The 27,576-nt window shown below is 51.0% G+C and overlaps 2 protein-coding genes across 6 annotated transcripts in view; both read right to left on the reverse strand.

The window, feature by feature from the left end:
• On the reverse strand, positions 1–26,616 carry APOD (apolipoprotein D). Of its 4 annotated transcripts, XM_064457633.1 has the most exons (7): positions 26,495–26,616; positions 8,574–10,565; positions 5,975–6,291; positions 4,867–5,020; positions 4,447–4,568; positions 2,546–2,634; positions 1–1,154 (listed from the first exon to the last, which is right to left on the reverse strand). In XM_064457633.1, exons 4-7 carry the CDS (start codon positions 4,987–4,989, stop codon positions 919–921), a joined length of 570 nt encoding a protein of 189 aa, XP_064313703.1. In that variant the 5' UTR covers positions 4,990–5,020; positions 5,975–6,291; positions 8,574–10,565; positions 26,495–26,616; the 3' UTR covers positions 1–918. The 4 variants fall into 4 exon arrangements, with proteins under 4 accessions (XP_064313703.1, XP_064313705.1, XP_064313704.1 ...); XM_064457635.1 differs by lacking the exon at positions 5,975–6,291 and having other exon boundaries at positions 10,446–10,565; XM_064457634.1 differs by lacking the exon at positions 5,975–6,291.
• LOC104048818 (D-beta-hydroxybutyrate dehydrogenase, mitochondrial) overlaps positions 18,351–27,576 on the reverse strand; it is a 19,891-nt gene continuing 10,665 nt past the window's right edge. For both annotated transcript variants that reach the window (XM_064457632.1, XM_064457631.1), the window contains 3 exons: positions 26,495–26,636; positions 22,303–22,455; positions 18,351–20,648 (listed from right to left, as the gene is read on the reverse strand). In XM_064457632.1, coding sequence (XP_064313702.1) covers positions 20,167–20,648; positions 22,303–22,455; positions 26,495–26,636 — 777 coding nt within the window. In that variant the 3' untranslated portion in view covers positions 18,351–20,166. The remainder of the gene's footprint in view (positions 20,649–22,302; positions 22,456–26,494; positions 26,637–27,576) is intronic.

The raw sequence follows: 27,576 nt of genomic DNA on the forward strand, positions 1-27,576 counted from the left end.
TTTTGATTTAATTTTAATGAGTTGCATCAATGCTATACAAGCAGAGTTGTCGTGGTGCTGGTGAACACCTGCCAGGACAGATGAAGTGCCAGCGGGCACTCAGCACATACAAAAGCAGTGAGCAGGATGTCAGGCAGAGCCTGTGGTCCCTCAGTGTTTAGAAAAAGCCTTGGGAGAGGACAAGGGAGCAGACCCGTCTCCCTCTGTCTGCTTACGGGTACTGTCAGAGCTGATCCCTTGTGAGTGCAGGACCAGCCTCACTTGAGGTAAGTCACATGCAGACACCAGGGATGGAGCAATGCTGAATTTCTGTACATTTTTAGACTTCTCAGACTTTAAATACCAGGGGCCAGATCTGATTTCTAGGAAGGAAATGTGCTGACGTGGCAGTAACATACACCTACAGGCCTGTCCCAGAAAACATGAAAGACCCCCAGTCTCAGTTCCCAGGCTGCAGGACTGACCTTCTGTGTCTGGGCAGTGTCCACGATGTAGCTCGGACACTGTAGACTCCTAGCAGGCCCAGAAGCATCAAGACAAAAATGGGAAACAAACCTGCAGGAACATGATGAAAGGTTTTCCCCTTGGACTAATATTTGCACATCACTTCTCATACCCTTTCCCATCCACATGCTGGAGGACTCACAGCAACAGCAGAGCTTCATGCCTGTGCTTCAGGGTTTCTTTTCTTCACCCATTTTCTTTGAATCAGTCAGTTACTGTGCAAAAGTCAGAGCGAGATGAAAAAGCAGGGAGAGCGATAGAGGGAACGGCAGCAAGGAGTAACTCAGGGCTGGCAAACTACCATTAGCGAAAGGATTATTACATTTCTCTGTTACATAGAGAAATTCTAATGGATAACAAAGGAAGCAATGAAGTTCATTGCTGGTCCAGCGCTGTGTCACTGCGTGTCAGGAGTTACATCTCGGGAGGGCAGTTAAGTTGATCCGTGGGCATCATTTTCTCAGTGTCAATCTTGTAGGACTGGAGAACGCTCTTCAGGTGCTCCACGGTTTCTGGGTGCATCTCAGGAGCTCTTGATAAAATCCAGGCGTAGTCAATGTGGAAGAGCCACAGGATGTTGGTGCAGGAGTAAACCAGTGAGTAGTTTTCATAGTCGGTGGAGATGACCCAGTAAGGGGCAGAAGGCATGACTAGGAGAAAGAAGGGCACCGTGAATGCCGTGGGTAACTGACTCTGGACTGCACTGCAGCACAAGAGCCATGGCTCCTGGTGCTGTTCCCACTTTTGCTGCTCCTGAGCTGCATTGTTGTCAGTACAAGGAGCTATCGTTTATAAAAGCCTATCAGGGCCCCTTGTTCTGCCCAGAGGGACTCAAGAAAGCCACAAAGCCCTGACTAGGAAGGACTTGCTGGAAAGTTAACACTATGACCTGAACAGCTCGGCGAGGCTGGCTCATACCTTTGTGAGAGTGCTTGCTGGCAGGAAGAAGCTGTAGGGCCAGGAGCTGACACTGGTGATCTGAGGAGCATGAACCACCACCTCTTTCCCCACTAACCCGGGTGCCCTGTCCCAGAGTCAGCTGGAGCCCAGGCAGTAGGAATCAGCATGGCTCAGCCCATCCCACCAGCACCAGCCACCTGGGCCAAATACTGTTCTCCATCAGGCTGCTACACCCAAAACATCTGCTCTGGTGAGGGACAGCCACTCCAGCTTCAAACCATCACACAGGCCTAAGTGTCCTGGGGTTTATTTCTGATCCACTTAGGAGTGCCAGGCGCTGTCCTCCAGGGCTTTCGTCCAGCGAGGACGGTTGGGGCTGTGCACACTGTGGGTGAAATGGCTGCGGGTGAAATGGCTGTGGGTGATGCCTTAGAAGCATGTAATTAGGTCTAGCTGGGCTCACGAACAATAATTGTATCTTCTTTGCAAGTACCCCTGCTCCACCCATTTCTCCAAATAACCTGTCTGTGTGAGTGCTATGAAACAGCCAAGGAAAAGGTGTGAGGGACCAGAATAAAAAGGGAGCCAAGGGGAGACCTCTGCTCACTTTCCAAAATATTGCTGTGGAGAGAGCAAAGTGCTGTGCAACACGAATAAAATGCATTGCACCTCAGCAGGCCTCTGTCGTGTTACATTGACGTGGGAAGAAAAAGCAAACAAGGACATACTATTAATGGTTATTAAAAGGCCCTTGTAAGCAGAGGCAGGGTTGTCTAGTAGCTATACCGCTGTGTTCAGAGAAACAAGCCTATACCCAACTCTTGCAGCGGCTGTGGGGCTCCCTTTCCCACCCCACACCCTCCCTGTCCCCATCTGTGAAAGGACCTGGAGGGACGGTAGTGACCACTGCCTGCTGGTCACAATGTCTGTCCTAACCCTTTGCCATTGCCCTGTCATGCTGCGCTGAAGTCACCACAGGAGCTTTGCCTCTTGCTTTGCTAATTTTGCACCCCAATGACATGGCAGTGGTGCCTGCTTCATGCAGGTGCTACCCTCCCACGATGACTGCACCACAGTGCTGCTACAGCCGGCGGGCATTGGGGAGCTGGCGAGGCTGCAAGCCTCCCAGCAACACACTTACACCAGTTAAAACGGACTCCAAGCTTGGCTGGCTCCTTTACTTCCATGTGCATGACTTCTCCTTCAACTTCATTGACTTTGCCATTGGAACTAAGGGGAGAATGATACCGCGAGAAATAAAATCAGGTGAGTTTGAAATCACTTTTTTTTTCTTCCTTCTGCTAATTAATCCCTCGTGATACATCCGCCTCCCAAGAGGTGGCTGAAACACGTACCAGCTAACCACAGCATCCCCGGAAGGATGGGTTGCCCCTGGGGACAGCTTCAGCGGTGCCCAGGGCACACCAGGTCCTGGGCCAGGCACAGCGGGGCAAATGCTGTCCCCGGTTAAACCACCCCAGTGCCCCAGGGTGCCTCTCTCCAAGCGTCCCTGCCAGTGGGGTGCATTTCAGTGCCACAGTGACAGAGAATAGGGAAAATAAGACGCCCTGTGCGGGACAGGATGGACAGGATGATCCCAGGACTGATCTCAGATGGGCCAGGGAGAAGCTCAACTCCTGCTAGTTGTGGAAGGCACGTGTTCACGTCTGCTTAATCACCTGTGTTTTTCCCAGGTCACGGCACATACCTCCACACACAAATTACCTGTCCCTGCTTGGTGAGCCAGGGTTTGTTTTGCTGCTGGTTCAGAGCACTGCCCTGCTGGCAGCAAGCCCTACGTCTCGGGCTGCCCATCTTATGACTGCATTTTTCCCCAGATGCCTCAAGACCTGGATGCTGCCTGTGGGGCAGGAAAGTTTCATGCTTCCCTGTGAAACAGGAACACCCAAGGAGACAGAAGCTAATGCTGCCAGCAGTGGAGGTCAAGGGGCTGATGCTGGAGCCATGCACAGTGCACACCTGACCCAAAATGTTTCCTGACTGAGCTGCTGAAGTAGTGACACTAACGGTCAGATTAACCTCCTGCAGATTAATGCAGGCACAAATAAATGGTCAGCTGTTTGCCAGGCGCTGCCCTATCAGCGGAGCTACAAGAGACAGTACTGCGTGATCAGCAAGCAGCATGGACGCTGCTTTCTGCTGGACACAAGGGATGTGTTGCTGCATTGTTGTTATTGTGAGCCAGAACAAAGTCCCCGTGCCACGCCAGGAGCGCAGGGGACAGTGCTGCATTCACTGCTTGCTCCCTCTCATTCATTCAGCCCCATGGCAGCCAGGGCTGGTGATGGAAACAGATAAATATCTGCATCTGTCCATGCAAAAATCCAGGAGAGCTCAGGATAATTGCAAACTCTCAAGTATAATAAAGAGGACAATCAGTGCATTCACTTTGCTCGCTGATTTAAATGCGCAGCAATTGCCAATCCCCTTACACAGCAGTTACTACCAGTGCAAGGTAAATGCTCCAGAAGGCAGCTGACAAATATTTGCTGAAGTAAAAATGACCTGTGTGTTTCACCTTCTGTGCCCCTTTTCATCAGGTCCCTTTGCTCCAGAGCAAAGAGGAGCACAGGGCACAGGCACCTCTGAGCATGCAAGGGGCACAAGGTGGTGGCTGCCATCCCGTAACCAGCCCAGTAACACCCCAGGACAGGACCTGGGGCATCCGGCTTATCAGCCATCACTGGGGATCACAAATCATTTAGAGGGGGGACCCATGCATTCCACACTGGAGTCACCATGTGCATTTGATCTATTTTCTCACTACTCACCTTGGACAATGAGGGAGAGATCTGCTTGAGCCCCAGAGAAGCCCAGGCAGAGACCAGAGACCCACATCTCTGCTGTAACCGCAGCAAAGCCCGTTTTCCCGGCAGAGTTGCTGCATTCACAGGGCACCTCCCCAGCAACCCCAGACCCATAAATAGGCAATCTGGAGAAAAATGACCACCCAGGGCAGCAAGAGGGGTGACAGGAGTGCCACAGCTGTGGTGAGGACACAGCCTGAACACAAACACTTACAGCATCTCCTTGTTGATCACCTTGAACTTCCCATTCTCCTTCAGTGAGTAATTTGCCTGGATGCAGCTTCCTTTCTCAAAACCTGAGGGCAGCTTCTCTATTTCGTACCATTTCCCCAAATACTGATAAAAGAAAGTCCAGAGAGATGCTTTTAGTGCAGGAAGGCTGAGGGGCAGAGCAGCCCGGCTCATTTGATGGCGCAGTTTTGCCTGCTCTGTTTGTTCAAGCATCCACCTCCATGGTGCCAGAGGCTGTGGGGGGTTAGTGGGGCCACAGACGCACGCTGGCAGCTTGGCACAAGGTGTTGAGACTGGACCTGCCAATGGCCCCCACCCCGCACCCAGGCAGTCTGCCATTTCTCCCATGCCCCCTTAGCCTAACTCACTATGTGCCCTGAGATTTTTAGACAGCTCTTCACACCTTGTTGATATCAAAGTCTTCTTGGACTGGTGGATCTGGGCATGGTCCCATGTGAAATGTCTGGCTTTTCCCAAAGCCGAGGAGGCCGAGCAGGACCGAGAGCCCCACTGCTGTGCTCAGCATGGCTGCACCGGGATGCAGGCGGGAAATGGACCTGGAGAGGAGGAAAACAGCTGAGCTGGGGTGTCCCTGGAGCAGAATTGTGTGTGAAATATGGCAAGAAGGACAGGACGTCTGCAACAGAGCACCTCAGAGGCACAGCAAGGAGAAAAGGATCATGAGAAGAGCACAAAGACACTGTGCCAAATAAGTCCCCACCCCAAAATGGCCTCAAGCCCTGCCTGTGCTCAGGCTGTGCCCAGCAGCTCTGCAGGAAGCAAGGCAATGCCTGGTGAGGGTGCTTGTACCTATCACCCACACCTGACACCTAGCAAGATGCAGGGGTGATAAATGCCCAAGGACACACAGGAACATCATCATCTATCCAAAGCTAAGGCAAGGGGAAATGCAGAGATATTTGCTATGAAATGATGGAGTGCAAGGAACATGCTCCAGAGCCAGGGCAGAGCCGGGGCCCTGGGACGTGGAAGCCAACAGTGTACACAGACAGGAGCCTGCATGGCAAGAGGGACATCCTGACATGTGCCAGGGCTGCCTGGCCCTGAGAGGTGGTGGGAGGGACGGTGCAGCTGCCTCCAGGGTTGTCTTTGCCGAGATGTACACAGCACTGCAGGGTGGGGAAGTTGGTCAAAACTCAAATCGGCACCAAATAAAACATGAACTGACCCCCAAAAGTATGCTGTGAGGAGGGAAAGGACATATTTTCCTGTGGAGCGGGGGTGGGAGCTGTGCTGCTCTCCCCCAAGCAGCCCCTGGAGCCAGGATGCTGCCCATGTGCTTTGGGCTCTGCTTGTGGCAGGTTGGCACCTACAGACCCTGTAACATGGGCTGCTCTGCTTCCCTGGCCAGAAACTCCTCTGCAGGAGCAGCGATAGCATTTTGCCCAAGTTTAAAAGAAAAGCCCAGTCTGTCTCCCACCGCAGGGCACGGGCCATGCTGCGGACACAAACACAGTTCCCATTTTGAATCTCTTAATTCAGAAACGTACCTTGGCTGATGAGGCGGAGTGATGCTCTGCGGAAGACCAGGGCTGCAAGGAACAACTCTGTGGGGAGCTCTCCGCCTCGTCGTTTTATAAGCATGCTGGGATCATCATTATTCAGTACTAGCACAAGCCACTCCCTGGTCCCCGACGTGTTTTGTTTTTTTGGCAGGCCAGTCAGCTGCCTTGGATCTGCAGCTGGTACGAAGCTGGAGATGGGCTGCAACTTGGCTGCTCACCCAGGCAAACAAAGGCACACCACATGTCTGGGTATTGCTCTGCAGCAGCTCTCTGCCGTTTGGCTGCCCACAAGAGCTTCAGACCTGGGCGCGAATGGCAGGGGAAGGGGAGAAGTGCCACAGCCTTAGAGAGGGGCTAGGGACAGCAGTGGCTCCTGTCCTGCTGCCTCTGGCCCAGCAGCAGCCATCGCCGTGCTCCCAGGGGTGATGTGCAACCTTCTCTACAAGGGACCACCTGAGCCCTGGAGACCCTCCGGGCCACTGCAACGTTCTTGTCCCCATCACAATCACTCACAGGAGTACATGGGGAGGATTAAGTGGTGGGAGGCATCGCAGGCTCATCTGGGGAGCTGCAAGACCTTTCATCAATTTTTCCTCTAGACTTTCAAATCTCACTACAAGGAAAGATGCCGGTGCACTTAGTTTTGTGCTGACCTGGCAGCTTTTCAACAGGTGCCCAGCAAATTACTTTGACAGCAGAGCAGCCATCTGTGAAGGCAGCCAGTCCTGAGAGTTATGCAAGGAGAGTTGAGTAACAGACAGGATGCTCCCTGTATTTAATTACATTTTCTTTTAATCTAATCTCTGTTGAGACTTTCTCTCTAGGTTTGTTTTTACACGCTGCACCTCATGCCTTACTCACACATGCACACACAGTCTTGAGACCCTGGCTGCCCAAATGCCACCCCAAGGGCCACACTAGTTCAGTCCTGTCCCGTACTGGGGCTGTGCTGCCAAGGTGTGCCCTGAAACACGGCCACAGCTGGGGTGCTCCCAGGACCTTGATGGCCATCGCAGCTGAGCACAGCTTATCCAACACAGGCGCAGCAGTGCCAGACAGGGGCGAAGAGCTCAAGGGAGCACCCGCTCCATGGCCCTGCCAGCAGCATTTGCCATGGGGCAGGGGAGCGTGCAGGGGATCCTCCCCACCTGCACACGGCTCCCTCAGCGGTTTGGCAGCCACCATGTACATGTCCCTGGTGGGGTTGATCTGGCTGCCCATGTCAAAGTCCTGCAGACCCTGTGCAAGTCCCACATTCACCTGCACCTCTTGTGGTACAAACAGGTTAGAAATCAGAAAAACCCTGAACAGACACCCTGACCTGAACTGTAGGAGCGCCGCCATGCCATAGTGCACTGAGGAGGTGAGATCCAACCACACACAGCAGACCAGCAAGCTCAGTTTTTCTCCTGAGCTTGGCTACCTGCATGCTGCAGAACATCCAGAGGAGAAAGCACTGCAGAATAGCCAGCCTTGGCCACAGAGGAACATTTGCCCTGTATGCCTGAGGACAAGCATATGGAGGTGCGTCTGTGTGCGTATCCACATCTGCACATGGAGCACTCTCCTACGGGATGGAGCAAGGACTCCTGGGCTGTGGTGGCAGTGTTTTGTCCTTGGATGGAGCAGTTCTGATGAAGCCTTTTGTCCTGCAGCAGCAGGAGGGGCTCATGCTCACTCTGGCCTCCAGGCACTGCGCAGCACCCAGGAGCTGCCCCCCGCAGTGCTGGCCCTGCCAGAGACGTGCCCTGACTGGGCACTGACTGCGGTTTTTGCTCCTGGCTCCCTGCGGCCGAAGTTGCACTGGAGCAGCGATGCATTGGCCCAGCCATGCTTCACGAAACCTGCTGCAGGAGTGTGCGTTCTTCTGAGACATGGCCAGGAGGTGATGGGGCACCAGGAGTCACCAAGAGCTGACACTCCTTGAGCCCCAGCAAGAGCAGGGATGACATGTGGGATGGGCTTTGCTGAAGCCATCAGCTCCCACACAGCCAGCACCAACAGCAGTGGAGCAAACCTATGTCATGGTAGGAGGCACAGGGTATCCACCTCCAGCCAAAGGCAGCACCTTCAGAAGCCCAGGGGCTGCAGCACGTGGAGCCCCACTCCTCTGCTGGCTGCTGCCAGCCAAGGGTCATCTCACGAGTGCCAAGACACCCCACACCTTAAAGCACAGATGATGAGAGCTGACAGCCAAGCTCGCTGCTGGGACCTGTCTCTATGCAAGTGCTGGCTACGCCTTCCCCAGGGGCACATTTCTGGGCTCTGCCTGACCACAGCGGGAAGCATCCAGGTGCTGCTCTTGTGTTGGAATGGAGCAGGCTTAGGCTTCTGCAGCTGAGTCCCTGCTCGGGGCCACCAGGCCAGGACATGTTAGGTGGCCATCCCATCCCCAGCACCACCAGGACCCTTCAGTCATCCCTCCTCCAGCACCCAGTGGCACCACTCACCCACAGACCAGGGCCCTGCTCCACGTCCCACCTGTCGTTAGCCCGGAGCAGGACTCCGTTTGTGAGCCCGTCCACCTTCAATGCACACCAGAGCAAGGGTTCAGGGAAAACCATAACCTTATAATTGCACCTACTTGTGGGGTGGGGAGAAGTAATCTCCACCTGGTAAGCAGTTCGTACCCTGGAGCAGAGGAGGGGAGGCACATCAAAGCACAGGAAGCTGGAGCAGGGGTGGGAGGACAGAAAGGAGGAGAGCTAGGGGAAAACCAGGGCAAAGGGGAGGGGACCAGGCACGCTCTGAACCCTTCATGCAAGAATGAAGCCTACCCCACATTTCTGGGTGATGAGGCAGCTGCGAGGCAGCCCTGCGGGGTGCGTGCATAGCACATGGAGGGTGAAGTGCTGCAGGGGTTGGAGGACAAGACGGAGGTGCCTGCAAGGTGCCAGTGGGTGCAGGTGGGGTGTATGGGCAGTGTGCACACACGGGGTGAGGTGGCACAAGCTGCATAGCATGTCCAGGGGTGGGCAGCTGAGGCAGCCCTGCGTACGGGGCACGTGCAGGGTGTGCATGGGGCGAGGCAGCGCTGGGCACTCGCTGGGCACGGTGTAAGGCAGCACTGCTTTCGGGGCACGTATGGATGGGCTACGTTGGCCGGGATTTTGTCGTGTTACTCAGGTGTCCATTTCGGAGACAAGGCTCATCTGGCTCTAGGGAGAGGAGGCAATGGCACTAAGTGCTGCCAGCAAGGAAAACCCCCTTGTTAGGATAAGCTGGAGCTGCAGATAAAATCCAGCCAGCTGAGGGACAGGGCAGTGTCACACCACCCATGAAATTCTACCTGCAGCCAACCTGGCTTAGTGCAGAAGTGAGATTGACCCATTGTGCACCTCAGGCCACCTGGAAATCAGCTCCTGGCACCTATGTAACAGAGAAGTTTTAGCCAGCCAGGCCTTGTGGGGGCCCGACTCCCCAGGAAAAGGCTATCTTATCATGTTGTGTCCCCAGCTGGGATTTCAGCAGCTGCAGAGAAGCCCCCAGCAGCCTTCCACCTGCCATGGGATGGGAGAGCAGCCGGAGTGACATCATCCTCTCAACCCTGTGGTGAGATTACTTTGGACAGCTGAGAAGCTGCCCAAGCTCTTACCAGCAGGAAAAGCCACTGGCGGAGGCACTGCAGGGACCAGGAGCTCCAGGCATGCCCCTTGCTTGTGGGACGCCACCAGCTCCAGCCCTGGGAGCCACTAGTCCAGGGGTCCCCGCCTGTCCCCATGAGGAAGCTTTCATCTCCAACTGGCATCTGAGCAACCCAAATGCATGGGGGCTGGAGAGCTTCTGTGGGCATTGCCATTTTGCACCATTCTGCATGAACAGATCTTGTTTTCAGGCCTGCTGCCCTTGAAGCCCCGGTGCTGGAGCCTCTCTGTGGGACCTGCGGTGTCAAGGCATTGTATCCTGGGACCCAGGACATCCTGGGAGTCCTGAGACTCCCACCACGGAGACGACGTTCACATGGACAGCTCTTCCCAACTCAGGAGGTGCCTTCCTGCCCTTTCTCTGTCTTGTCTCCTGCAAGTTCATTTTTGTTTTCCTCTAAAGGAAATGGGACTTTGGGTTGGCCGGACGTGTTGCAACATGTATATAGAAACAAAAATCAACTTGCAGAAGACAAGACAGAGAAAGGGAAGGCAGGTGGGAATTTTCCTCTGTTTCTAGGAGTGGCAGCAAGTGCTTTGATATCTGTTTATGCAAAATGGTGTAAAATTTCAAATTACAGTTATGACACCAAAGGAAGTAAACAGACTTTGGAAGTGTGAACTGGCCTCTGGGATATGGGAACTCAGTCCAAGACAAGCGCACGACAGATGTTGTGATTCATGATATACAATTAGTGAGTAGCTCTCCACCCTGGAAACTATCCAATTATGTATCCAAAACACAAGAAACCAAAGAGAGAGAGTTAAGAAGTTAGAAAACTAGAAAATACATTATTATTTAAGGAACAAACTCTGTTGTGCAGGACCAGCAGTGGTTCTGGCTGGGCTCTGAGGAAGACTCCCTGGCCTGCTTGGCACTGCTGCCGAGGTCCAAGTCCTTGGAGAGAGGAGCCAGAGGGATCCCTCCTCTCCTGAAAGAAGAAAAAACAAAACAGAGAGAAGAAAAACAAGGACAAAGGGGTTTAAAAGAGACAGCAGGCAAGTCTCTGCAGACAGAACTACATTGCGGAGCTGGACCGGTGCTAAAGCTTTGGCTCGGCAGCACCTCACCCCGTGGATGTGCTCACCATAAAAAACAGAGTTCAAGCAGTGCACTTAATCCTGGCTTTTCAGTATGTTCCAGGAATGCCCTGCACCAGGGTCGGCCTTATGCAGCTAAATAAGGCAAAAAAGTTTTTGTTGGTTCATTTTGCTGCGAGGTTATCACAGCATACGCTAGGTACAGGGCAGGGCAGGCTTTCAGCCAGATTTCATTCTCGCTGGGAGGAGTGAGGAAGTGCACGGCAGAAGGGGGCAGAGTAGGACTTCTCCAGAGGATGCAGGAGCAGATCCTGCAGTCTGATACGAGACTCCTATGGGTCCCTGTCTGTGAATGCTCAAGTGCCACGGGTGCTGCGGGGCCCTGGCTGCCCCGCTCAGCTCAGGGTGCTGCTCCCCCTTCACATGGGTGGGTCTGCACCCTGCCAAGCCAAGCCCCAACAGGCGCCCCGGTGCTTGCTGCTGTGCTCTGCATCCCACTTCTTGGAAGGTAGCTCCCACATTCCCTCATGGATTCATGATGTTTTTTTCTGGACTCCTTAAGCAGCCCCCAGCATACTGAAACATAGTTTAAATCCTTTAAAAAATCCCATTAAACATACTTAGAGAGCACCTTCTGCAAAGGGACTTTCTGTTCTGCCGGAGGAGGCACAGTGATCTATTCATGACACCACCAGTTTCTGTCCAAGAGATGCCCAAGTAAGGCTATTTCAAGCCCACAGCCCTATTTTCTGCAGCTAAACCGTATTTCAGGACTGCATTAATGCAGTTACACAATTATATTTTCTATGACCTATATCAACCTACATCTTCCTCGTGGCATAGATTTGTAACGTGGGTAACCACAGCTCTGCTCACAGAAAGAGAGAACAGATTCTATGGCATTAAGAAATGCAACTAAGAAATCTCCTGCAGATTATGCTGTCCTGCCAGCCGAGCACGGAGCCCTTCCGCAGGGACATGGGCTTTCCTGCTGCGGGAGCACTTTGGAGCCAGCTTCAAGTCAGCAACTCACATTAGCTACCACGAGTGCAGCAATCACACACAGAGTTTGGGGTTGGCCTCAGACCCTCAGATATCCCCTGCTTCTACACCTCAAGCTGGTTTATATATGTTTTACATATGAACCAGGAAGATCCGAGGGCAGCACTGTGGCCCTGATGGACTTCTCCACTGGCCAGCACAGAGCTTCCAACCCCCATCCCTGAGCCGCCCAATCTCACACCACAGGTCAGAGGAGAATTTTAAGAATCCCCTTTCTGAAAGAGCAAGTCGCAACCCTGCACACAGGCTGCAAAGCACAAAGACACTGGCACATGTGTTTGGCTTTGCCCATGAATAGCTGCGCTGAGGCCACCAAGTCCCAGCACACATGCCTTGCATTGAAACACAGGCCTAAGTGTTTGCTAGACTGGAGTTTACATTATACAGAAAATAAATAACATAAATGCAGTGGTCAATGCTCTGACTTTGATTCAATACATAGTTACAATCTGAAACTGCACAGAGATACCATTCATTCAGAGCTTCATTCAAACAAGTTGGGAGATTTTAGGAATGATTACACAGTGTTAAAACTGCTTTTATCTGTGCTGCACCCTAGGGATACTAGCCAGGCATGTATTTCAGTGTAAAGAGACCTGAGGTGAGACAACAGATGCGTTACCCAATTATCTTGAATTTTTATGAGAACAGATGTCATTGCTTGCATTCCCAGACATAATCATTCTTTGCAGAAGTTGTTACCCACAAAATAGAGCAAAAGCTTCTCACACCAGGACAGATGTACAAGAGCATAGGAACTTCCTCGGGATGCGATGGGTCAACCTAGCACTGATTTTGAGTCTGTAAGTGCCCGTGTGCAGACAGAGCTGGAAACTGGCTCCCAGCCTGTGTCTTCAGGCAGAGAGAGCTGCCTGGGCAAGGAGCTGGACCTGGCTGTGCCAAGTGCCATGCCTGCCCCCCGTGAGCTGGAGGCTTCTTGCTCCTGCTAGTGCTGCAGGTGAGCAGGGGCCACCTGGTACAGGTGTCCCCAAAGCTCGAGGGAACCAGGCAGCTCATGTGTGGCTCAGGGGTAGAAAAGTGGCAGCGGTACAAAAAGGAGGTCTAGATGTGCTCTTGGGGATACAGACTCTTAGGGACTTGCTTGTCAATAAAGGCACGCAGCAAAAGAGTATGTGCAGGGAGGGGCTGAGGTTGGGACTTAGTGTGGGTGTTGAGAGTATGTGAGGAAGATGGGGAGGAGAGGTGCTTCCTGTGTCTCCACATGCTGCGGCAGCAGCTCCTGGTAAAAACACCAGCACCATCCCCACACCAGTGCTGGCCCTGAGAAAACTCAGTGGTGGAGTCCCTCATTGGGACAGACAGACCACTGTGCCCACCAGATGACTCTGTCCTGCACCTCCCCTAAGCCACCTCGTGCCACAGAGCCAAGCCACCACACTATCTTATCCTCTGTAAAGATGGCGATTGCCACCCCAAAGCCTTTCCCGAGTCCCCTGGCAGAATTTCTGCAGGCACTTTCCCATTATCAAAGTGGACCTCGGCTGTATCCCCACCTTCTCTGGAGGGTAAGTACCTATGCAAGCGTTCATGCACTGTTTTCTATAGAAAGAGGAGCCATGTAGCCATACTCCAGACACCCACTGGATGTCTCCAGTGGGACGCAGGGACAGCCACGTCCCTCCCTGCAGGAGGTGCTGGAGCCGTGGGATGAGGGTGCATTCCCCATCCCGCCAGCTCCCTCATTAGTCATGCTTCCTGGAGCAACGGTTGCATCTCATTAGAGTTGGAAAGGGAAGGTGCTTTGCTGTTCTCTGAATGCTTCAACAACCCTAAGCAGGCATAAACCAGGAAGGAGATGCAAGGACGCACGGTGCTGGCAGCCTGCTGACTGATTGTCATAGTAACCCTAGTTAAAGTCCCACCAGGAAAACGACTTCTCCTACAGCCCTTGACCCCACAGGTGACAGGTACCACCAGCACCCCTGGGAGCACAATTGCTCAGGCAGGGAGGCCATGGAGTTACGCAGTAATGGACGAGGTAGAGCTTCCCCCCAAGCTGCAGTTCAAGGCCACTGGGCAAGGTGCCTGGGGGGGTGATGGTTAACCTTGGTGCCTGTTTAAAAGCAACACTACAGTGTTAATGTCTGCCCTCAGCCCTGGCACCTTCTTCCCAGAAGCTATGGAAGTTCAGAGGACTTTATAAACCACTTGTAGCAGCTTTCACACAGAAGGCTGGAGATGCCACATATTTTATTCTGCCACAGAAAATAATTCAGCCTATGGAAAGGGGGACGACGCCTGTTCTGGCATCAGTTATAACAGCAACATGAGTCAAACAGCACTGCACTGCATTGCAATGTACACTTTTTGGTTTTCCGCTTTCCAGCATGGGCAGGGTGTTGGTAAAGGTGGCTGGGATGGGAAGGGACCTTGGCACAGAGTGGTTCGTTCAGAACACTTAGTGAGCTGGCGGCAGGGCCAGGACCAGAACTGCTGGATCTCAGTCCTAGGCAGAAGCCTTTCCATTTTACCGTTAAAACAGACCAGCTCTTACCTGACCACCGAATGCCATCTTTACAATCAAAGCAGAAATTCTTTCTTTCATTGTACCTGTTTCTACTTTTATTAATGTCTTGACAAAAAGAGTGAAGGGTGATCTGCCAGACTTTCAGGTAACCAGACCCGCTCTGGCTGTGTGCTGGAGCTGGCAAGGACCGGGAAACTTCACTGCTCTTCACAACATCATCTGCCAGGTCCTGCATGAGAAAGAGCTTTCATACAAGGGGCCCAAACACCTGATACAACATGCTTGGGGGTGGACATCCTTGTACCATGCTGGCTAGGAACAGGCAGGCACAGGGGAAGGCAAGAGTGAGGAATGGGTAGGCAGATCAGCTGTTACTGTGTGCTCTTCAAAGCAAACCCATAAAAGTCATGGTATTTGGGCCAATTTCGTGATGCAAGGGCTACGAAGCTGCAAAGCTGGCAACGGCATTGCAGTACCATCGAGTCTTAGAAACCCTTACCCTTAAAAATACAGATATTTTCCAAAAAGCCAGAAAACATCAGACTCTCCATGTTGACTCTTCAGGGCTGGAAGCTGCCTGGTGGCAAGGGCTCCTTAAGATATAATCCTTATCTGATAATTATGTGGTTTATCAGAAAAGAGACCAGAAAAAATGCCTCCCTGACCATATCTGTGGGACCAAAACACAAACAGCTTCTCTGTTAAAGACAGAGGAAAGCAATACTGCAAATGCACAGGCAATGGGGTGACCAGAGACCCACTCTGTTACTGCTCTGTTAGCAAAAAGTGCTGTGAGGCAAACCACCCTCAGGGAATCAAATTAAACCACCCTGAGGGAAGTGAATTACTGCATGCTTACTGTAGCATGTGTGTGATAACCGCACCTGAACGCTGGCTCAGCCAAGTGCCGTGCCTGGAGCTCCCTTCTGCACCGGGAGCCGATGCCGCCGGCCAGCCCTGCTGCCCACGTGCCTGGAGCAGGACACGCGCCCACAGCACAGTTTGTCAGGTCAGTGCACGCCTCTCGCTGCTGAGCACTCCGAAGATCTGCTTCACTACGGAAGCACTGCAGAGAAGGCACTGCATGCTGCAGGAGACCTGTGTGTACAGCCGCTTTGTGCCTCCTGATAAGATTCTGTCAGGGCAAAAATATTATTTCTCATCACTGTTTTGAGGTGAAGACACTGGTCTGCTCCCTCTCTGAGCGAGTGCCAGGGGAGAGGACAATATGGCTCTATCGGTAGCATCCCTGTGGCCCTTCCAGCACTGCTGAGAATGAATTAACTGTATCTGGCTCCAGACCAGGCCCTGGAGGTGGAGCTGGCTCCATTACAAATTCTCCTGCTATTCGTAGCATCTCTCCAATCCCCAGTCTGCTGGCTGAGAAACCTGCTGGTATGGGTTTTGGTTTGTTTCTAAGACATTTCTCAGCATTGTGGTTGCACAAGAAGCTGAAAACTCATGTTTCAAAACCCCAGCCAGAAGGACAGGTGCTGCCGTTGTATTTACACAGCACCACCATGTTCGGGGGGGGTGTGTGTGTGTGTGTCTCCAAGCTAGAAAGAGAAACCCATCCTCCGTTTCCTAGGTCTTAAAAGTTTCTAAAATGCTAAGCAAGGCTCCTATTTCAGGGTGCACTGGGTGGCACTGTTGCAGAGCTGGGTGCTGATGAGCAGAGCTCCCTACAGAAGCAGAAAGCCTGCAAAGGTGTCCTGCACCCATGCACTGCCCTGGGTGCCAGCAGAGCAGCTGGGCCAGCACCCATCTGTGCAAGGCAGGACCTCAGCGGCCTTTCTAACCTGTTGTGGCTGTTATGGAGATCTTTAGCAGAGCTTCCCAATCTTCATTTGACATGTTTATCTTAATTTTTTCCAGAGAGCAGGGAAAGCAGAGGTAAAGCCTTGTGTAGGGCAGAGGAGAGCTGCCCTGAGTAATCTCCCGCCCTGTTTTCAGGGCTGTTGCTGTGTGTGAGAGCTATCACTGGCTGCCTTTGCCCAATAACATTTCTGGCAGTGGGCAGTTCCTCAGCTGGAGGTTCAAAACCAGACATGCAAGAAGTGCTTTTCAAATCCTAAGTTTTCTCCTAACACCTGTCAACTCCATCCCAGGTGGTGAAGGAACAGCTTACAAAGCAGACAGTGCTGACATGGTGTGAGTCAGTCACATGCATCATCTGGCCAGAAAAAGGAATATCCATTAGCTGGGCCTGCTCAGCAGAGGAGAGCAGCCGCTTTGCTAACACTCTGGCATCCCTTGCATGTTTTTTTTCCAGTGCTCAATAACCAGACAGCACCTATGGGGCGACCACGTGGGAGGAAAGTGGCACATGGAAATATCCTGATGGTCAACATTATCTAAGAGAAATCACAACCCACTGCCTATAAACATTCCTCCAAAGGCTGGGTCTTGCCCCTCAGTCCAGCAGACTGTTGAGCATAGTTCCCAGTAACACTACACAGCTCGCCTGTGGTACAGCATGCCTCCTGGCCAGCTCTGCAACTGTTTGAGATCTTCAGCCACATCAGAACAGCAAACCTAGGACGTCAGCTGCTTGTGACAGTGGTAAAGACTTTTGGAGCCCAGAGGAGGAAGCATACATTCCCACCCTCTCTGTAGCTCATCGTACAGCTGAACGCATACAGGACTATCAATGAGGGATCTCCATAGCAACTTGCTGCTTCTCACCTCTGCCGGAAATGAACGACTTCCTCTGCAGCTCTTGCCACTTAGAACACACTTCTGGTTTCTCTTGGCTTTTATAGACAATCTTTATTCACTTCACACACGATAAACTTTTTGCCTTCTAAAGTCTCCCTTTGCTGCTAGTGGAGGTCTCATGTTGGGGCTAAACCAGGCACCACACGTGCGTGCTGTGAGGTCTGCGACATACACTGCTTGCGTGGGAGACCCCAGGTGGCCCCTTGCTGTGTTAAGATGAACCAGAGCAGACATGACATGGAGAGGTTAATCTCTTGGTTCCCAGTGTCATCGCAGAGAACCGTGCTGATCTGAAGGGGAAAACAGAAACACTTTACAAAGGCTAAAGGGTGCACCAAAGAGCTGTGCAATCACTGTCTTCCAAAGCATTGTGAGAAACATGCAGAAAAAGGTAGGATACTGCCATGGCCTCAGCAGCTGCCCTTGGAAAAAAAAAGCCACAGGCACCTTAGGCAGCCTAACTCCTCACAGGATACTGTAACAGCAATGAGTGTGGACTTCCAGGGGATTTCACTGAACTTCCTTCTGTCTCCTCTGTCCTCCAGCTTTGAAGGTCACTGTCAAATGGATCTGAGATTTCTTCCCTTCGTTCCTCACCAGCAAGACAACAATCTGCCCTCAATGTCTGCATTAATGCAACTCTGTAGCGTGAAACAAGGGCCTGGCTGCCTCAGGGGAGAGATTTCGGAACCAAGTTTTCACCGGACACTGAATGGCTGCTGGAACCTCAAGATGGGAAGGGACTTGCTCGGTCATGCTGGCTTTGCCCAACTGGCTCAGAGTTCACAAGATCATCTGCACCATACAGAAACACCTGATACTTGCTCCTCCCGCACCAGCGTTTTGCTCCTCTCACCCCCAGACATGCACCCAGAGCTCCTCACCCAGGCAGGAACCAGATCAGGCACTGACAGCTCTCCTGAGCACCTCTCAGGGGGCAGAGGAAGGGACTGGAGCCCTCGTGCTGTGAAATCCTAACCTTGACTCAGCCACAATGTCCTTGCATGGCCTCAGACACTTCTTGGCTTGCAAGTCTCCAATCTGTCTGTGAGAAGAGCTAATCCTTATTATCAGGTGGCTGTAGCATTTGGATTAGTTACATGCAGAGCACTGATGCAATCGATAATGCATAGCACCACTCTCTCAACACTGTCATTTGAGGAAAACCACAGAAAATACATACACTGATGGAATGTGTGTTTGCAGAGAGGCTTCTCTAGCTGCCTTCTGCTGATGAAATGGGTTGTGCTGCCTGTTCTGCTCCAAGCAGTTCTTGCTGAGCCTCCACAGACCCACTACCTGCTGAACCACTGCCACCTCCTTTATTACTGAGCCCAATTAAATCCTGATCTCAGATGCAAAGGAGGTGGGAAAAACAATGTAGAAATGAGCACTGGAGACACAGACATGTGCTTTACAAATCTCACAGTTTATTTTTCTCTCTGTGCAATTCAGTGCTATTTAACATTATTCACATTTTGCAGTGCAAGGAGCAGAAGTGATTACAACACTGCCTAAGCTGCAGTTCAGTGGGATCTTTCTGAGACTCAGATTCCAGGCAAACTCCATGTGCTGATGATCTGGAATAGAAAAGAACTGCACGGCCAGCATTTCTAGTAGTTGTTATTTGTAATACAAGCTACCTCCACAGCATCTCCAAGGGAAGCCAGCTTTCCTCCTCTGGCATCACAGCATTCACAGGTCCATACAGACCCCAAGCATTTACAGCCAGTGGCTTATAAGAAGTTTATGGCAGAGTTTCCAAGTCAGAGCTAACAGAGACAGATGAGGAAAGAGCAAGCAATAAACTCTTTCCATAGTCACTTAATCTCCCATTGGACAAAACAGAATGAAGTTTAGCAGTAGAAGGGAAAGCTGGTCCCTAGAGTGAGAGGGAAGGGTCCCCACCCGCTGGCTGCTCTAGGAGTGGTCACCTCTGGACAGAGGGAATGGGGCATGAAGCCAGGCAGCTCCAGCCCTTGGAAAAATATTGAAATCATGGTATATGGCCAACGGGAGAGATCCTTGGGGATACTGTGCAAAAGTAGCTCATACCAGTTATCGGGAAGTTCTCTGAGGTGACAATCACGTGTGACATGGAAATTTCATTGTGCAATATTAAAAAAAAGAAACGTGTTACTTAAAGCACCCTTCCAGAGCTTATAGTCAGGCCACACTGGCTGCACAGTGTCCCTGTCACTGTCCAAGTGCTGAGGAGATGAAACCAAAAAACTGATTTGGGAAAGCCAAGAGCAGCCCCCACACCAGCAAGAGGGAGCCTAGCACGGGCCAGGGACGTGGGTAAAGCAGGGGGGATGGCTGGACAGTGTCTGTACCACAGCTGAGCAGTTCAGGCACTGGTACATAAGGTAGCAGTCAGAGGAGCCAAATTTGTTTGCTACATCAGATTCAAGCCTGCCTGGCAAAGCGCATCAGTAACGGGTGGAGAGAGGCTGCGAGTCCCAGTAGCCACAGGGACTGACTGAGGGATGGCTCAGATCTCACTCATTATTAGAAGGGCTTTTCCCTGCGCAGCCTGTCTGCAGTCGCTGGTTCTGGCAGCTCCTGGCCACAGTGCTGGGAGGGAAGAACCCTTCTTTGCAGGGCTCTGACCCTCCCCCTCCCCACCGAGCTAGGTAATGAGGCTGTTTAGAGGCAGTGTTGCTGTTTTCCTGGAAAGAGCAGACAGTCACAGCACAGCAGAGCTGCCTAGCAGTATCATGAAAACAACGGAAGGCTGTGACTGACCCATTTTCAATCAAATATAAAACTCTGCTTTTGTTTCCCGTTTTAGTTTCTCCCTTCAAGACATCTCATAGCAACAGCTTAGCTCTGCTATTAGCAGCCTGTCCTTGTAAGGAAAAGCAAGAGCCCATTAATGAGACAAATTTATCACCAGGGGAAGTTTGCTGACCTAATTACACTAGCCACATATTTGACCCATTATGTTAACCCTCCCCTACCTCCTCCACAGTTAAAAGGAAAACACCTTTCAACTTTAGTCAGGACAGCAGGGAGTATAACAAGAAAGAATTAGGCGGGGAAAAAAAAATCCATGCTGTCCTCAACATCCCACAACACAAGACTCGAAGCCATAACCCAAAGTGAAAGCAGGTGCGTCTATGGGGGAGATACATCAGCAATGGGTGCAGACAGCCCTGACTAAGACAGCTCTAACTTGTGCGTACGTACGAGCACTGGAAGGGTGCCTGAAGGACGGCCATTTACAGGGTGGCTCCAGGGATGTAAAGCCAGTCGGCAATGGCAGTGGGCAGGTGAGTCATGAGTTGCAGCCTCACCCACCAGTAGGTCTCCATGGGATTGTAACGGTTATTCGGGTGCATAGAAGTGAGTGCATCGGTGATGTCATTCAAGACCAGAGACATGTCCTTCAGGCCACTGTTAATGAAGGACTTCATCTGGGCCACGTGGTGAGTGAAATACTCCCTCCCATAGTCCTCCCGCACAGTGTCACTGGCTCCACTCCACAGTGCCTCAGCCTGCTTGTCGATGCTGTCTGTTGTCAGGATGCCTGTTGCTGCCACGAAGTTACTGGGCTCAATGAGGATGACTCTGACACCCCAGCGGTACATCTCCTGCCGGAGGCAGTCAGAGAAGGCTGCCATGCCGAACTTGGAAATGCAATAGCAGGAGCGAGATGGACTCACCATCCGTCCCAACATGCTTGTGATATTAACCACACGGCCTAGAGAGAAAAGAGCAGGGAGAGGTAACAGGCTGCAGAAGCAGCGGAGAGAACATCCCAGTAAAAAGGTGCATTCTTGGATGACGCTGATTCATAAAATCTGAATCTTGAAGAGATGTTCGAATCCCCTGTCAAGGAGCCTTTCTCTCCTGACTCAAGCAAGGCTAGCCCCTGCTCTGACCTCCTCCATGGATAGTAAACATGCCTGCCTCTGTATTAAAAAGGGGAAACAAAGCATACAAGGCATTTCCCTCCTAATTTCCGAGGCCATTTTCTGGTCTTACCCAGATCTGAGGCTACTAGCTGTGTGCTCTCACATCAGTGTGCCCCACTCCTGCATCTTGCTAGAGAAGGGTTCAAGCTCTCAGCTAGCAGGTTTATCTACTGGAAAGCGCACAACACTGCATGACGCCTTGCAAGCATTCTGGTTCTTTCTGTAGGCACAACGGCTCATCTGCAGCCACTCTGCCCAACACAGCTACATGCTTCTAAGACCTGAGGTGGATGGCAGAGAACCAGTAGAGGTTTCTCTGAATGTGCAGCATGGGCAGCATAGCCTGCTCACCCAGCTGCTGGCCAGGAGTGCCTGAGTGCTACACACCTGGGAGAAACGGAGAGGGGACTTGACGTGCTGCTGTCTATGGGGCAGCAAAGAGCAATTGTCTTAACTCCTACCAGCAGGCCATGCCAGCCCAATTACAGAGCTCCAGCAGCTTGTGTTAGATCATGCATTGCCCAGTGGCAGTGACAGCAGTGGTTGCTCCTCTGTGGGTGGCTCTGTCCTTCCCCAAGATGTGTGCAATTATGAATTCAGTTGCATTTACGAACAGGCCCTTGAAATCTCACCAGCTATTTTTACAGAGAGGATTTTCACAGCTGTGGAGCATGACGCCCTTCTGCAGCTTGAAATTTTAGCTGAGAAACAAGTGGCTCCGCTGTCTCATTCCTGACCTAAGAGCAGCTTGGAGGGTCTGTGAGAACCACCTGCTGACCTGATGGGTAAGCTACCTTTTGTAGTGAGATGGGGCTCGTTTAGTGGGTACTTACTTTCTGGAAGTGGTATCTGAGCAATCTTCTCAGTCTAACCCCTTTCTGTGCTCACAGAACACACAGCTGTGCCAGCATTCTCCCACACATGCTAAATAAAGAAGCTTTTCAGAGTTCTGCTCATACATATCTTTTTTTTTTTTTAATAAAACAAAGATTTTTGATAAGATGTCTAAAATGGCTGTTACTCACTCTCATTTATTCCACCACTACCACTCTGCAATCATCTGTGAACTGAATAACATGAAGGGGGAAGATTCAGTTATCCAAAATAAGCACTTGGTCTGGCCTCCAGTCACTTTTTCTAAAGGTGGCCTTGGGTCCTGTGTCATATCTGCCAGCACTGCATGAAGGTCTCTGATATCCTGGCATGTTTAAGATAGCACCTACTGCGTAAGTGCCTGGACTGCCCCCAAAGCGGCCCATACCACCAAATGCTTACACAGCCCTTTGAACCCTGCTGCCTAGTCTGCCTGCATGCCTCAAACCCCCTCCGTGGACTGCACAGGCATTCCTCAAAGCAGAGTCTGAGTCATGATTTTTAGCTACATCTCTTTGCTGTGCTGCAAAGGTCTCTCTGGGTCTTGCCACACTGCCCGGCATGTACCTTTAGCTCTGCGAATGAGGGGCAGGAAAGCCTTTGTCACCCTCACGGTGCCCCACAGGTTGATCTCTGCCACCTTCTTGTAGTTGTCTAAACTTGCAAATTCCACCTCTCCAAAGGTTGAGACACCAGCATTGTTCACCAGGCCCCACAGACCTGCCAACAAACACATGGTTAAAGAGTGGAATGAGGAAGAATGTCACAGAGAAGTACCTTTCCTTGTTGTTTAAAGTATCCCAACCCCTTGACAAAGAACTGGGCACTTTTATAGAAAAAAGTTGTAGAGAAAAACCCAGCAAGGAAATGAAATATGCCCTTGGTATATCAGAAGTGAAGCCAGTAGGGCTTGTTTGGAGCGCCAGGGAGAGTGATGGGGTCACACAAGCACTGCCTCCCTGAATGTCTCTTCTAAGGTCAAATGCTGTCCTGGGGCTTTGTATGGCTGGATCTGTCTGACTCTCTTTTATGCTTACCTTTGGTCCCAGGTTTGTCTTCACTCAGTGAACTTATCAAGACTTCTGCAATTTGTAAGGGGCTGGACTTTCCCTCAATTAAAAAAAAAAAAAAGAAGGAAAACAAATATCTTGGATTTCTAAATCCCCTTCACAACTCTGAATCACTGTTTTGGAGAGTGCATGGTATTGGTCTGCAGATTCATGCCTGATTAACTGTTGCTGTATTTTAGTTCAGGTATTCGGTTTCCTTCAATACAGCAGAATATGGCAAACTTATAACCAACCCTTAAAACTACTATAATTTAAAAATTCATGTCTTTTGTGCATGCAGTCCTGTCAAAATTAAATTGACTGTGCTTACCAAGAGCTTCTGCACTGAGCCCCGTACATGTCCATGACTTAGTGGGTCACTGAGGACTTGACCTTCCAAAGCGATTACTGCAGGAGTCCCCAGTGGCAAACATTTGTAGGACAGAGTCCATACTTTGTGAATTTGTTGAAGCACAGGACTACGCAGCCATAAGCTGCAGGAGGAACAAACAGAGAGCTGGAACAAGATAATAGAGTTGCTCCTCATTAGATGTCCTGCCATACATCGTAGTTATTTTTCACTGTGTAAGTACCCAGCTGGAGACAGGGCCCCTTTCTACTGCCTGACCTTCTTTTTACCACCAAGAACACACACAGGCTAAGATGGAGTCTTCACATCCAGGGAGCTCTGACATTGCTATCAAAAGCACCCACGTCATGGCACCCCACTGAAAAACTTATCAAGCTCTCTCTCAAAATTTTTTGGGCTCTTTGCCCTGGCTCTGCTCCATAGCTTCCCTGCCCTCATGTATGAAAGCCTTTTAATAACTTCCAGCCTATATTTATTCATGGTCAGATACTAACCATATATTGCACCAAACATGGCCCTCTAAGCAAACTGCAATATTCCATCATTGCCCGATAAATACCAATAGAATTTATCCTCCTGGTGCATTTAAAAACACCAACGTGCCCTTGCTAGACTGGCTCTCTATTCTCACAACAGACCTAGTATCCTGCCCCATTCCCAGCTATGTTCATTTTCCCTGAGGACTGTTGACCAGCCATGTATAGCAGACCAGAGAAGGTCATGTCCTACCCAGTGATCAGAGCGCATTAACTATTCCCTCCTGGTCTGTCCCAGAATGGATTTACCTATTATAGCTGCCACCATTCCTGTACCTCCCAGCTCTCACATGCTGATCCCAGCACCTCTTTTGCCCTGCACACCTGTCTCTGACAGACAGTGGTGAATATTGCTCCAGTTCACTGGCCTGCAGGTTTACCCCCCTCCAGAAAAACCCTTTCCCAATCCCCACCAGGCCACAACAGCCACAGGGGCTGTTTGCGATAACAGCTAAGTCATGGCCTGCAGCAAAAGCCAAGAAAACATCTTGCTCACCTATCCTTACTTCTGTTTTTATTAATTCATGTTTCTAAATGTTGCAGTCGGGTAGTTCTACTCCTGCTCTGCCCAAGATCTGTCTGTCGCTGCTGCACTTACTGAAACTGCCAGCTTTAATGGGTCAAGGTAACTCTGAAATTCACACTCAGGTGGCAGCCAGCACAACATCTCAGCCTGAATGGGGTCCCCTGCGCTGCTGCAAAGCAAGCTCTAATCGCTAGCAGGAGGACCATGGAAACAGGTCGTCTGATCGTGTAATTTCACCAGTAGCAAGAAGCTATGCAGAACAAATTTGGCAGGGATTTCCCAAAGACCACAAAAGACTTAAACTGTCAGTCCCAAATTGATCTCTGCAGAGCCCTCCTGATTCTAAATTTCTCCACAACACTTTCCCACTTCTTGCGTTACGAGGTTAGATTCAGGGACATTCATGAAAACACTATTTACAATTGTTCTTTCTTGGAATTTTGTTGCTCACTGATGAAGTCATGCGACGTACAGAACAAAGTGCTGATAGGTACCGGGTCACAGGTCTGTTTGCTGGACAGCAGTGTGTTTAATGAGCACAGCCTTATCACTATTATTTCTTTAGTGTCAACAATACAGTGGGAACTGCATAAGAATGAAAACAAACAGGGGCACTTCTACTGAAATCAGTTTAGCCTTATGTACACAGCACAGGGAGAAGAGGTATAAATGTACAGCGCAAGAACTCTTCTGCACTAACGCTTCTGGGGCCACACTCAGTGGTGCAACAAGCACCTCTGTGCAAGGCACGTCAGTCTCAATAGTCTCTACGTTCCAGCACTTATTTATTGAGCATTATTTATTGGCAAGTGCAATCTCAGTCACACTGATGGGCCTAAACAGAAGCCTTTGCTGCTTTGCACACTGTGCTGGAGCAGACAACTACAGGATAAGGCTCTCAAGAGCAGGAGGAACCGGTCCAACTTGCTGATCAAGGGTGGAAGACTTCTCTGTCCCTGCTACACACACGGTTTTGCAAACACTGCTGCATTTATAGAAGCCACAGAGCTGCTCCCTTACAAGCGTTCACTCAGTGGGTAATGGCTCTGTGCCACCACTGCTGTTGCTGGGCTCTTCAGGAAAAGCTTGTGAAGCTGTGAAATGTGTGACAAGGGCTGGGTGATTGTGTAGGAAGAAAAATGATGCAGAGAGAACATGTGTGGGATCAGAGCTTGTACGTAACTCGGATACATTTCATATGCTTGTTTTAGGACGAAGGGTGTGCTCACATAATTTGCATGAAAATTAGAGCTATTGTTATTTACTAGCTTTATACCTGCTGTGAACAAAACCAGGCCCATGGCAGTCTCATCGAAGCTTCAAGAAGAGAAACCACACTCCAGCCACACAACCCTTAAGTCCTGGAGCCACAGATGTGAAACCTCAGTCCATCCCCAGCCTGGGTCTACAGCTGCTGCGCAGCTTGCTCTTGCACAAAGGATACAGAGAAACCTATGCAGGACAAGAAGTCTCACAACCTCACCACATGGGAAGAGGTTAGGTGGTGTCACACCAGACTCCAACTGTAAGCTCATATCCCACTGCCAAACCACTTCCAAAAAGGAAAGCAGCATGCAGAAGGGACTCCTATCTTCTTTCACATGCTCTCAGGGCCCATGAGTTGGGCTAGTGCTTAAGGTGGCATGGATTAAGGTGGTCTATGCCAAGCTCATCTTGCGTCCTGCCTCACATCACACCTTTGGGATGTTGCATGGGAAACTGAAAACATGAATAGACCTGGCTGAAGAATAAACCAGGTGTGGGGGCAGGTCAGTTTTGTACTCCAGCTCAGCATTCAATTACACAAACAGGTTGTACCAGCACAGCAGGGGGGCAGCACTAAACAGCCAGAGCCCATCACCTCTTCACTAGCAGGGTCACTACAGAAAGGCCTGCATGAGCCAGGCTGCAGCAGGAGCACCAGGAGGGGATCAGGCTCTGGCCATCCTATGACCTTGACAGACACCCAAGGAGAAAGACACAGGCTTTTGTGGGCTTGCTGCCACTCATCGCTTTTTACAGGATATAGAGTTAGAGCCTAATCTTTCAGCCAGTCTTGGTCTCTTTCTATGTGGCCGGCACATCAACAGCAAGACAATTGTCCTCACTGACCCAAATCACTGCCTGACTGCCCACCACACAGCCAACAGGCCTCCAGGCTTGTTAACCCTTTTTTTGTGGTGCAGAGAGGGAACAACCTGGACAGTGCTCTGTAGGAAGGATTCTGCGAGCTCAGCAAAGAGCCAGCTGTGCTCAAAATACAAAGATCCTCACATACCTTCCTCTGGCTCCTTCAGGGTCCTCTTCACAAAATCCACAGCCTGAGCCACCTCCTGGTCACTGCACACATCCATCTGTATCACTTTCATGCGATCTGACTTCATGTTCTTCAGCTCCCTGGCTCCATCTCCATTCTCATCCTGCTCAGCAGAAAAGAAAGATGTCCCACTAAGACAGACAAGGAACAGCAATGCAGCTTGGGGCCAGGCATGTTCACATAGACAGGAAATTGAAATTCCGCACAGAGGTATAAACCTGGTGCACAAATAGGCACACGAGCCACACAACCCAATGTGCAACCCACAGCCATCTTCCTGTTCCCTCCAGCACAGCCCTTACTTCTGCACCAGTGACCCACTACTCTGAAGGGCCACGAAGTCCCTGGTGTTTGCTCCTGACAGGAAGGGTCTCACATCCATAACACTGTCAAGTACTGCGCCAGCCTGGGATAAACGTGTGTGACTCTGCTGCTTCAGTCTTCATGCTCTGCAGGTAACATAGCAAACACTTGTACATAAATCAGAGTCAGAATTTCTGGCTTAAAAGCAAAAGGCTAATTAGACACCTAACTCAATCACAGAATGGTGGGGGTTGGAAGGAACCTCTGGAGGTCATCTTGTCCAACCCCCTGCTTGAGCAGGCACACCCAGAGCAGGGGGCACAGGAATGCATCCAATTAGGTTTTAAATGTCTCCAGGGAAGGGACTCCACAGCCTCCCTGGGCAGCCTGTGCCACTGCTCTGACACCTGCACAGGAAAGTTTTTTCTCATGTATATGTGGAACTTCCCATGTTCCAGCTTGTGCCCATTGCCCCTTGGCCTGTCATTGGGCACCACTGAAAAGAGTCCAGCCCCATCCTCTTGACATCCACCCTTTAGATATTTATAAGTATTCACAAGATCTCCCCTCAGACTTCTCTTGTCTAGGCTGAACAAACCCAGGTCTCTCAGCCTTTCCTCATAAGGCAGATGCTCCAGTCCCCTGATCATCTTGGTGGCTCTCTGCTGGACTTGCTCAAGCAGTTCCACATCCTTCTTAAACTGGTGGGCCCAGAACTGGACACAGTGCTCCAAATATGG

This window comes from Phalacrocorax carbo, chromosome 7 (genome assembly GCF_963921805.1).
Source record: "Phalacrocorax carbo chromosome 7, bPhaCar2.1, whole genome shotgun sequence".
Classification (NCBI taxonomy): Eukaryota; Metazoa; Chordata; class Aves; order Suliformes; family Phalacrocoracidae; genus Phalacrocorax; species Phalacrocorax carbo.

Excerpts from the sequence above, each read along its gene's own strand:
- APOD (XM_064457635.1), bottom strand. The coding sequence starts at position 4,989 with ATGCTGAGCACAGCAGTGGGGCTCTCGGTCCTGCTCGGCCTCCTCGGC. Across the intron at positions 4,569-4,866 it reads AAGACTTTGATATCAACAAG|TATTTGGGGAAATGGTACGA; the intron begins GTGTGAAGAGCT and ends TTCTTTTATCAG. Across the intron at positions 1,155-2,545 it reads TGGAGTCCGTTTTAACTGGT|TCATGCCTTCTGCCCCTTAC; the intron begins GTAAGTGTGTTG and ends TCTTTCTCCTAG.